General features: G+C 36.8%; 1 protein-coding gene across 1 annotated transcript; it reads left to right on the top strand.

The window, feature by feature from the left end:
* The first annotated feature begins 2,121 nt into the window (after positions 1-2,121).
* LOC128213404 (complement C1q-like protein 3) lies at positions 2,122-2,923 on the top strand. The gene is made up of 2 exons (XM_052919059.1): positions 2,122-2,182; positions 2,499-2,923. Exons 1-2 carry the CDS (start codon positions 2,122-2,124, stop codon positions 2,921-2,923), a joined length of 486 nt encoding a protein of 161 aa, XP_052775019.1.
* Positions 2,924-12,789: the final 9,866 nt, after the last annotated feature.

Here is a 12,789-nt window from a genome sequence, read left to right as displayed (position 1 = left end):
AATGTTGTGAATGTCGTAAATGCTTCGAATGTCCCAACTGTTGTAAATGTCATGAATGTCGTAAATGTTGTGAATGTCGTAAATGCTTCGAATGTCCCAACTGTTGTAAATGTCATGCATGTTGTGAATGTCGTAAATGTTGTGAGTGTCGTAAATGCTTCGAATAACCCAAATGTTGTAAATGGCTTGCATGTTGTGAATGTCGTAAATGTTGTGAATGTCGTAAATGCTTCGAATAACCCAAATGCTGTAAATGTCATGAATGTTGTGAATGTCGTTAATGTTGTGAATGGTGCATTGTGTGAATGTCTTAAATGTTGCGAATAACGGACGTAAATCTTGTGAATGGTGTGGACGTCGGTAATATCGTTAATGTTGCGAGTGTTGCTCAGAGAATGAATTTCGAATATCTCCAATGTCGCATATACCTATATTTGAATGCTGATTGTCGTGTGTTTATCAAACTTCACACTGCTCAATTGATAATATTGAGTGCACTTTGAAAAATATACGCAAACATGTAATGTATATAAAAGTACTGAAATACCTACCTGATAATGCCAATGTCGGAAGCTAGCAGATTAGAACTAATTTTCTGTATAATTTGTGATTGGCATATGACTAGCTGCCGGAAGGGACTGGCGCATAGAAAGACGGGAGTCATAACTTATGGTCGACGCCGAGAAAAAGAAAGCATATTCTCCTTATTTCAACTTCTTTGAAATAAATCACATTGACTTTGAAATAGGTTCCGAAGATATGTTAATGATTGTTTAAAATTAGAGTGCACTTTTTCCCCTGGAATGTAACAAAATACACTTAAGACAAAAACTTCACGTATTAATCGTTCATTAAACAGGATTGCTTCTTTGAATGAAAATGAAAACCAATTTTTTTATAGAAGGCCCAAATCCAATGTATCATGAAAATAATCTTATGTTTTTTATAGAACACATATCAAACGTAACCTCATTTGACTTAAACGATGGGATTATACTCACTGGATAATTATCGCCTGGTTATAAAGTCATAAAACATTTTTCAGAAGATATTATCAAAACTGCAGAAAAAAAGTTAACTAACCGTCCAAAGAGGGCCATCCTTAAAATGTTCATGGTTGCCCGACCCAGACATATTTTTTCAATAATAACTTGCTGTATTCCATGGTGGCATTTCTGCCATCATTTCGTAACTTCGCCACGAATACGAAAACACGCCAAGTGGCGTCACGAAACTACTGAAATGCGCCAAGTGGCGTCACGAAACTACGGAAACGCGCCAAGTGGCGGGGAAATGTAAGAAAATACGCCAGGAGTGTGTGTGGGGGGATGGGGGGGGGGGGGGCAAAGTCCGATAAAACGCAAAGTTGCGGGTAAATATACGAAAATACGCCAAGTCGGGGGCAAATGTTAGAACATACGCCAAAATGGCCAGCACAATTACGAAAACACGCCAAGTGGCGGGACAATACCGAAATACGTCAAGTCGCTGGGCGAAAATACGCCATGTGGCAGGACAAAAATACGAATGCACGCTATGTTAAAGGGCGAAATTACGAACATACGTAAAGTTGCGGTGCGAAAACACGCCAAGCGGCGGGGTAATAGTACGAACTAAAATTGCAGAATTTATCAATTCGCTTTCTTACTCCTTTGTTGATTCGTCCGGATCACTAAACTCAAACAATTAATTCAGGGTGGCCTTATTTCTGGTGCTCGGTAAGTAAGCACATTTTGCGTTTCGTGGATCAGTCCATTCATAAACTGCCGTTCTGAGCATAAGCCTTATTAAATATTATTAGTTAGTTTAACTTTGGTTTGATTCATTTAAAAAACAACAACATAGTTATATAATAGGAGAGGCTTTAAGGACTCTTGATCGTCTAAGGACTTTCTTAATAAAAAGGGTAAACGAGGGTGCTACAATCTCAGGAAAAAGGCAAAGACAAACATCCGGAAGTAAAGGACTGCTACAAACGGAGCGATGGCCAGACGCGCGTCTTCAGCTTCAAATTCTTCTGTGAAGGACACCCTGGAGCCGAAGTCCCCTGGCGGCTCTGGAAGTGAGAGGCAGTTGTCGGATGTGGGTGAGAAAGGGGACTTCCGGCGCCTCCAGAACGACATGCAGATTGTCACTTTCAAGGTCCGCGCCCTGGAAGAGAAGATTGAGAAAATCTCCAAAGGTAGGGCTCGTCCACTTATTTTGGGTTTGAAAATGTAGGAGTAAAAAAAGGTTTTAATATGTATCATAGGAGATCCAGGAATTCTACGAAATAATATGAAATGGAAAAAAAGAAAACAGATTTAACCACATAAATTGGACACAGTTCAACAACTTCTTGTTTTAGGGTTGTTGTTGCGTGTGCGTTTTTTTTTCATCCTAAATAAAGAATATTTTGATATGTTCATAATTAAAGCGCACAATAACACGTTTTGCAAATAAATCAAGGACTTTGTGCAAAACGATATGATCAAATTTTTTTTTTCACCTTTTTTCAGATGCAGGCATTAGCCCCTGGAATGGACCCGGAGGGCGTGGTGTGGCGTTTACCGCCCGCTTGTCCAACAACCAGACCGTCTTCTCCCAGCAAACCATCGTCTTTGATGATGCCCTGACCAACATCGGTCGCGCCTACAACCCGGTGACTGGTATCTTCATCGCTCCGTACACCGGAAGATATATGTTCTCGCTGAGCGTGCGAGCGCAGTACCAAAAGCAGGTGTGCGCTGAGATTGTCGCTGAACCGGAAGTGGTCGGACAAGTGGCCGCCGGTGACACGGAGATCGAGCGCGCCTCGGCGTCACTTACAGTTGTGACGTCACTCGAGAAAGGGAACGAGGTTTACGTGCGGGAGACGAAGACGTGGACGGGCCATTTCTTCGGGGATGGTTTTACCGTATTCACCGGTTATTTACTACAGTGATTACCGTAAAAGACTACTTTTTATTAAAACACCGGCAATAAATTGTAAAATTATTTGGAATATTCAAAATGTATTTGCAATATATATTATATATTACTTATTGCAATTTCATTAGAAGAGCCAAGTTGATGGACTGCTACTGAATATCTATTTTTCAAAAAATAACCATTCTTGTGTTGGTTTTTGATATCAAACTTTATTATCTGTGGGGAGTTTCTTAAGATTTTTTATATCGATAGAAAGCTCTTGGACTTTTTTGGAAATTGAATTCAGATTTTGTTCAAAGCTGGGCTGCTTAAAGGTGAAAACCCAACACAATTGTATATATGCTTCATGCAATTAAATGCTTTATAGCTATACAGTTACAATAGTTTAACATATTACAATATTCTAAACAGAACTCTTTTAGCAACCTTTTTCATATATTTTGTTTGTGAATTGACAGATTTTGCCAATTATATTTAGTATTAGAAATTAAAAGAAAGAAAAAAAGGAAAACGACTTTAATTTGATATACTAGGTTCCGCTGTTTATCAACCGTGATATTTCTTGCCAACGATTGAAAATCAGAGTTACGTTTGGTAGGAATGAACCCCTGCTTTGGTGCCATATGACCTGTACAGAATTTAGTTACATTTAACCTAGTAATTCATAGTTATTTCATGCTAGACCGTTGGTATGAGTGACCTCTTTGATAATTCTAAAGACAGAATATTTTTTTAAGGTTAAATGACAATATATGGTTTACAGCTCATATGACACCAAAGCAAGGGTTTCATTACTGAGCTGAAAATCTCTGCTCATATCTTATCCACCTATGTGCTACCAAAACAACAACATCGATTGTGAAAATACCGACATTGCTTGCGAATGCTGAGATGTCACCAGTTGTTGTTGTTTTTTGTAAATTTGTACCTAATCTAGTATTTTACAAGATACTTAGTATTTTTGCTCTCCTCAGACGTACATCTTGTTTTTAAAGCTGCGCTCTCACGGATGGAACATTTTGCCAACTTTTTTCTACTAAAAATAAGCCAATTTTTCTGTAAGCGTATTAGTAACGCTTTTAGGCACAAAACTTCATTTTTCGAACGTAAATATTAAACTGAGATTTTTTATTTTGTCACCATTCTTATACCACTGGTTTCCAGATATTTAGGCAAAGATTGGTTTATTCTAAAAAAAAGTTGTCAAGATCAATCTTGTCTTGAATTGAATTTAACTTTTTAGCTCTGGGAAAAAAACTTTGGGGATGATTTTAGGTCCCTTATACCAGGGTCAAGCTACTCACACTATTTTCATTTCGCTTTAATTTATGAAATTGTCCCTTTAATGGGTTTTACGACTATAACAGGACGATATAGTTGAACTTTTCTTTTTAATTTTGTAAAATTAAGTTTCGGAATAAAATCTAGTTAAATCGAAATGTATTTATTGTACATAAATGTATATGAAATCTCATTAAATTATACTTTTGTATTTAACCAATTGAGCCAGTGTTACAAAAACAATAAGAATGCATACAAAAAATATTCAGCTGTGGCTCAAAACGCCCACGAAAAAGCAGAGATAAAATGGCTTTATGAAAAAGTCTCTCTGGAAACGTGTACCCGTTTGTCCCTTTCCGCCGGTAAAAAGTTTCAAGTCACCATGTCGGGCCTCACTTGCTGAATATGTTAACATAGACGGACATGAACTATCCGACATACGAGATTAGTGTCTACCTGAGATTTATGAAAAATACATAAAAATAAACAAAATGTTGTGCACTGTACGAAAGTCGTCCGGAAGAATGAACGATAGCCAAAATCATACCTGCACGAAATCCTCTTGCAAAGTACTAAACCTTATAATACTGTTCCGCATAAGACTAGAAGTATCTTCCTTGGACGAGAGTGTTAGATAGGTTCATTCCGACCCGAGCGTAGGGTGTTTAGCGGAAACGAGGTTTACCGTTTGCGCGAGGGTCGGGATGAACCTATCTTACACGAGCGGCTATGGTAGATGCTTTTTCTCCCATCTCAGTTAAACAAAATTAAGTAAAAATGTGTTGTTTTTTTGCTTAAACTCTTTTGTGCGTAGTGAAAATAATGCGTAAGGAATTTTGATAACTCGTGGTTGTCATGGATATGCGCGCATTGATTCAGATTATGTTAATAGTCAAAGCGGTCTTTAAAAAGTACTGATGAGAGTGGAGCATTATTTTTTGAAAGGTGCGTGAAAACTTTTTATGGTGACATTTGAAACGAGAAATAATTAATTAGCATTCTTAATATTGCCACAAGACAAGGTTTTTATGATGCTACAGACAACAGTCTTCAACAAGGGAGGTAACTACAATGTGGTGACCATTAAAAAGGAGTTCCATACGGGCATTTTATCTTCGCCCGTGGGCAAGATAAGAATTTCTAGCATGGTTAAATCTACTTATCTGAGGTGGGAGAAAATACTTTCTTCGTTATTCTACGAATCGCTGGAAAATTCAATTCATATCCTTACCTTATACCATCAACAATCTACGTTCTATTAAATAAAGTTATTTATTATAAAACTAGAAGAGCAGTTTGTATGATGAGTCGATTACAATGTTAAATCGACATGTGCATACAAAGATACTATTATAATTAAATTAAGGTAAAGTCTGCTCAGAATTCTCGAAATACATTCTTCGTAAAGCTCGTTTAGTTACGCTACTTTTGATCCTCATCAGTAAGATGGCTTGATATGGTTTAACAAATTAACGATTTAACAAGTTAAGCCCCAGACACACAGACCTCCCGGTCTGTTGGGGGAGGGGGGGGGGGTGTCCAGTACTGAAATTTCGCAGATTCGGAGTCTGATCCGTGTTTGATCCACGTTGATTCCGGGCTTATCCGGGACAGTCCGCCATGGTCAGTCATGGTCCGGGACACCATCCAACATATTTCAAAATATGACCCGTTCGGGGCCATTCGGGAATTTTTTTATTCCGGGAAGTCCGGGAAGATCCGTGTATCGACCATGTTAGCTCCGGTAAGGTCCGTAATGGCACCGCGATCCTAGGCGATTCGGCATGTTGGACACGGATCGACCCGGGGTGTTCCATATTTGGTCCAGGATAGTCTGTAGCTGATCCGAGATGGTCCGGGACGGTCCGGGATATCATCCATGTTGAAACCGTGTTGGTCCGGGATGGTCTGGGTCCGGGATATTTCGTGTTGGTTCCGTGTTCATCCGTTGTGGTGCCGTTTTAGGTCCGGTGCTGGTCCGATGTTTTGAGACCGTTGAGGGACCGTATACTCAATTTTAACCACGGACCATCCGGATCAAGATATTTCTTGATCCGACCTCCCGGACTGTTCTAAGGCCTCGCACACTGATAACAGGCCGATTCGTGGTCAGATCCGTGTTGGACCCGCGTTGGGTCGGGATTATCCGGGACAGTCCGGGATGATACATCACGGTCCGTCATGGTCCGGGACATCACAACGGCATTTTTAAACTGTTTTATATTGACGTATCGTCCGAGACCTTCCGAGAGGATATTAATCTGGCTGTCCAGGACGATCGGACAACGATCGTGTTGGCTTCGGGAAGGTCCGTTGTGGGACCGTGTTGATTTTTGGTGATTCTAGGCGATCCGGCATGTCGTATTGGACACGAAGCATCGCGGAGCACCCAGGACCATTCACGGCTCATGCCGGACCAAGCACGCCGGATGAACACGATGAATGCCGTGGTGGTACCGAGGTTATCCGTGTTGGCTCCGTATTCATCCGTTATGGTGCCGGGTTAGGTCCGGGATTGTAACGATGTTTTTAGAAGGTCATTGACTCAATTTGGACATTAAGCTATAGTATAACAGTGCACTGTTCTTGCCACGTATTTCCCAAACTCAGTTTGCTGCAAAAGAATCCACTGTCTAAAGAATACTAAGCCTTATATACACCATAGAAGTTCAGTTTCACCTTCAACTCTTGGGAATAAAAAAGGAGAGATGAGAACGAAATCTTGTTCTTTGCGATTGCATTACCGATTTAAACAGGGGAGTTAATTGTGGACTACATCTAGCAGTAGATCATATAGCGCATTAGTCTCCCTTACACTGTCATTCATGATTTTACAGTCTTTTGGAACACCTTGGACATTTTACATCGAAAACTACATCGGTCAGTAGAAATAGTTCGTAAAATTTTAAATAATAGTATTAATCAATTGTGATGATGTAACGAGTACAAAGTCTAAATATATAACCATTGAGGTGTATTATTGCATAAATGATTATGATTCACAAGATTAGTCATTAAATTTAACTGCGAAATTGAAATTGAAATTACTACGCGATCTTCTTGCAGCCTAGTTCAAATGTTAAGATTTCTGATATTGTACACCGTCCACATATGTGTCCTTGGTTATTTTCGATGGAAAATGGCCGAGGTTCTCCTAATGTTAACGCAGTCTGTATACTTTTACTGTCTTTGCTTGAAAAAAGTACAGTTCAAGTATATTTTTCAACGTATGTGTTGAGGGAAATGGTCCAGTGAAACAATATTTTACAATGCCATTTTTGAGACCTTACCATTTGTTGTAAATGTCGGGTTCAAAACCGCGTGTTTGGCTAATGTATTGTCAGTTATGTGACATGAAGTAATATCTGAATGACAAAGAAGAGCTCGTTCGCTACCGCTAACTCCAACTGTTCTTAATAATTAAGAATGTACTTAAGGTCATAGAAACTGAAACTTAATGAAATAAATCAGAGCTTCTATGGAATCGATACATAAACATTGGAGAGCGAAATCACTGTTTGTGTTTATCTAGACCTTTTGTATACATTTCAGAACAAATCGATTGCTATTTTACAATTTGAGAATACATGCGATATATTTGTCCATAATTCATGTTTATCAGTTCAAAGGCCATATTTATTAAGCAACTTAGGGAATATTTTGACATAGTGGAAATATTTTTTTTTCTGGGTTGAACTAAAATAAAACAACCCGAAAGTTCACAAACCGGGATAAGACAATCAGCCCACCACCGAAAACAGGGCGAAAGTTCAAGAGATAACCTACAAATAACTTGATGAGTGTATCATAATAAATCAAATAGTAATGTTTGTACACAATTATGAATGAGCTAACCCCTTGATCGAGAAATCGATGCTACTGAGTAAACGTTCGTTTATAAACACACTTCTTTATCAATTAAAAAAAACGTAGCCTATGTTTGACACGTGGCCAAGTTTACTTACTCGTTTGTTTGTACTTTATTTAAGTTCAATTGTGAAGGTCGCTTTGTGTACTTGATTTGTCGTAGTGGCGGCCTATATTGTACTAGCGTTCTGGCGCGAATCATAATATCATCTTTGCGACCTTATTTTGTCGTAGCCTGGCGTCTTTTAGCGACGCCTACAACCCGGACATACCAATATAGGGCGCCGATACAATGAAAACACGTTCATCCTATGTGCAACTGCCATCACCTAAAAGTGTTTATGGCGCATGATGTATGTTTATGTAAACAAATAATAAATACATTATTATGCTGCATTATTATGCTAAATTATTTAACTTAAATGATCAAAATAAAAAGGAATGATTTGTGTTAAATTAAAAAAAATATATATTAGCGATAATTAAGCGCTTTTTAACTGTGGAATTTGTGCTCATGTAGCTTTATTTGAATATATATATATATATATATATATATATATATATATATATATATATATATATATATATATATATATATATATATATATATATATATATATAAAGACTTATATTTTGCATCTGTACATAATGCTTTCTTTTCGTTTTAATCATAACAGTCAAATAAGTTGAAAATAATCATGCTTTAAAATAAATTAAAAAAATATATTTTTCATCAACCTTTATTGGGTGCCTTTAAACGAGTCGTGTAACACTACACTTGTGCGTTTAATATTTTCGCAAGAGGACTATCTTCATTACGTAATTTAAATATACCTTAACTAGGTTAGTATAATTAGCTTCCTTGTCGTAACAGGTAAAACCCCTTGCCAAAACAATGATTCATAATGATATCAAATGATATTATACATTAAATATTGTGCTTATAATATTTTTTATATTAACCCTTGTAATAATATTTACAGTATACCTTTCCACCCTATACCACTTTGTGGTAGGCATAAAGAACAGCTATTGCTCGTCCGTCTGTACGCTGTCCGTCAGTACATCCTGAAAACCTGCCAGTCGAACTCTTCATTTGTAAACTTCAACAGATGATGTAGGGCTGGTATTCCAAATAAGTCTTAATTGGATCTATTAACGATGTAGCTAATCGGATTACTGGTTATTTATAATTGACCAATAAAGTGAATGAAGTCATTAATGTATGGCCATAAGATTAACTCAGACAGCATATTGAATACCACCCCAGACTGATGACCGTTGTAAAGTCTGCGTATCTGTTGACCAGAACTATTGTTATTTGAAGGATATGATTCCGACTTTCGGCATCTAGATGGTTTTCAAGAAAGTTAAATCTCTATTTTTACTAGAATTATTGTCCTTCATAGGATTTTCTTGCAGAGAGTTGTCAAGAAATGTTTCTGTGTCTACGTCGACCAGAATTATATATATCAGACATGGGCAGATGCGTCTGACGAATGAATTTCATACTGCGTCCATATTGACCAGAATCCTTTCTCTTTGTTTGCTTTTTTTTCTTTTCAGTGTTGTTTAGGATCAGACATAGGCAGATTGTTGTAATGAACTTATTTCATGCTGCGTCCATTTTGACCAGAATAATTGCTCTTTGTTTGTGTTTGTTTGTTTTCTTTTTCTTTTCATTCCTGTGCACAGTGGTCACAAATTTGCTCAGGGATAGCCATATATGATAAACACATAGTGGGCTGACTTTTCTAACTTCTGTACCCTGTGCGTAGGAGTTAACAGTGAAAAAAGCATCAATGCTTGGGAGGCTGCGCACAAATCTCATATTTACGGAAGTTTTGAGAAATACGATATTTTGATGTAACAAAATAGCTTCAATATAAACAAGGTTTTGGAAAATACAGTAAAAATAAGAGTAGGACGTGTTTTTATAACAATAAACTGAAACTGGAACTGAAACAGTTATTTTAAAGTGACTTTATCATAATAATGTGTTATCAAGTAGTCAAGTAATATTGAAGAATGCACTATTTCTTCCAAAAAAGTCAAAATATTCTTCAAAGGGGAGGGGACAACCCTCCCGAGCCCACCCCTAGTAACCCCCCCCCCCCCCCCCCCCCCCCCAATAATGACTTGTCTGGAGCCGGCCCTGAAAACATGTATATAAAAGAATTAGTTCGAGTGCTCTTGAAATAGTAATAGTTTTACAATATGATTAAGATTTGTTGTTTTGAGCTAAAACACAAGACGTTAGTTAGTATGAGTCCAGCAGAACCAGTTACTAATTATAATTATAAGAGTTAAATGGCATGAATTAAAATCTTAATGACTAAGTATGGGCGGAGTGAGATTAGCGGGGGTCAATGTGCGGACCTCTAGACATGCGCGAAAGTTGAAATTCGTAATGATTAAGTCTAGCACTTAATGATTGTCTATCTGCAATTTCATTGGCTGTAAATGAAAGTTGTATTCTAATCGGGATAAGATGCAAGTTCCTGCCGGATCACATTGTCATACATGTACTCATATTTTCCATGTATCTAAAAAAATAAGTATTCTGAATCTTTAAACTTACTCTTTTTTTAGTTGTTTAAATATAGATATATACGACATATAATAACATAAGCAGTATTTCCAGCGATATTGAATTAAGCTATAATAGCTCGTTTCTTTGAAAGGCGCAAGTAATTACAAATGTGTCCTTGTACAATTAAAAGTACAAGTGACAGGTTCATCGAAAAAGTGCGTCTGTGAAGGTAAATGATATGTTTTTCAACGAATAAATGACTAATTTCCTGCCTCGTCGCATAAGTATTTCAAGGCCACGAAACTTTTTGTAAGTACTGGCGTTGTTCCAATATTCATTCATACCATTTAAATAAAAACATGTTGTGGATCAGGTGTCAATAAATTGGTTTTTCTAAAAATGATTCATATAATTAAAAAAAAATGACTTCATTTGTAAGGAATGAGGAAAAGGTGTCAATTAAATGGTTTTCTTAAAGTGATTCTGTCTTTTTTTTGCATAACAAATAAGTGTATTAAGAGGGGGCCCCCGCCCCAGGCGTTGCCCCGCCCCCCCCCCACCTTTAAATCGCCCAAGTTTACTTTGCATGTCAATATCGGAGAAAAACAAATAAAAAATAAGCTCAAAATGCATCATTTCGGACTAGAATTTGTTAATATTATCTTTTGGGGGTAACCCCAAACCCCCATACAAAGTTTTATGCCATCTAAAGTTTAATTCTGAGGGAGGGCGCATGTACAAAAAATGCATCCATAAGTTTCGCCCCCTCTAACGGCAATTCCTGGATCCGCCCCTGCTAATGCATGAAAAAAAATGTTAAGGTTATCAGCACGTTCATGAAATGGTCGGAAACAACCAACTTAGTCATATGGAAAACTCGTACTTAGAAACGATTTCATTGGTTTATAATTGTATTTTTGAAATCTGCAAGCATTCTATGATTTGCTGGGACAAGTAGGCATCTAACCTCTATGTAGAATAGTAAAAACGTACGGTAGGTCGCAATAGCGAAAACAAATAATGATAACTCACTGATAACATATCAACATTTCCGTCAGAGTTTTCAGTCCAACTTCAAATTTGTTATTATATTGTTCTTGATATTAAAGCTGCACTCTTACAGATATACCAGTTTTACAACTTTATTATTTTTTGTCTTGGAAAGAGCAAATTTTTGCGTAAATATCTGCAAACCAATGGTATAAGACTGTTGAAAAATCAGATCGTAGATTATCATATTTCCGTTCGAAAATTAATGTTTAAGGCTTAAACCGTTACTAACGGTTTAAGAAATACGCATAAAACATCAATTTTGGAACTTAAATATAAAAATCTGCGATCTGATGTTTTGTCGGCAATCTTATATAACTGGTTTCCATGGATTTTTGCAAAAATTGGCTCGTTCCAAGACAAAAAATAAAAAAGTTGTCAAAACGTTCAATCTGTAAGAGTGCAGCTTTAATAAAATGGGACTGAATTTCATAGAATTCATCGGGTTTGACACGTAGCGCCTCTCTTTTTAATCACAGATGCGTAAGTCTGTTCTAAAAATAGTAACGATATCAAATATGGGAAACTATAGTTTTGAGTGATAAACCTTTAACTACTTACTAGAAATAATTTATTTTAGAAAGCATTTATTACTGATAACACGATTGTAACCGTGTATTTAATAGCTGAAAACGCACAAGTATTTAATGATTAATAAATGCTAAAATATTTACTGCGATCTACTATGGTCTCATAAGGTAGCAATACTGCGTTTTCTGCACATTTCTTTTAAATTAAACTCGATATCCTTCATAAGAACAAATGTTGTCGACATTAATTTATCCTTTGTGGTAAATTAAAACAATTGTTTAAATTGATGTAAATCTTTTTTTGTGAGTAAGGGTTCATCTTTAATATCTCTGTATTTTAATAAAAGTTTGAAGACTCTGAATTAAGAAAACGGCTATTTTAAGTACGGTAGTTTATAGGAACTAGCTCATGTCTTGGAACCAAATATTCTTTTACCCGGTAGTGCACCTGAAAACACTTATAATATAATTGGTTTACTCTTTGATACTGAAATTGAAGGAAAAAGTACACTTAAAGTATAAGGAAATATTCTGGTTTAAGGGAGGTACAGTAAGTGAAAAATTAGAAAACTGACAACAAAACCACACACCCACAAGGACTCATTTAAATCAAACATG

The sequence above is a fragment of the Mya arenaria genome, chromosome 13 (genome assembly GCF_026914265.1).
Source record: "Mya arenaria isolate MELC-2E11 chromosome 13, ASM2691426v1".
NCBI lineage: Eukaryota > Metazoa > Mollusca > Bivalvia > Myida > Myidae > Mya > Mya arenaria.
This window is presented reverse-complemented; position numbering and strand designations above follow the sequence as displayed.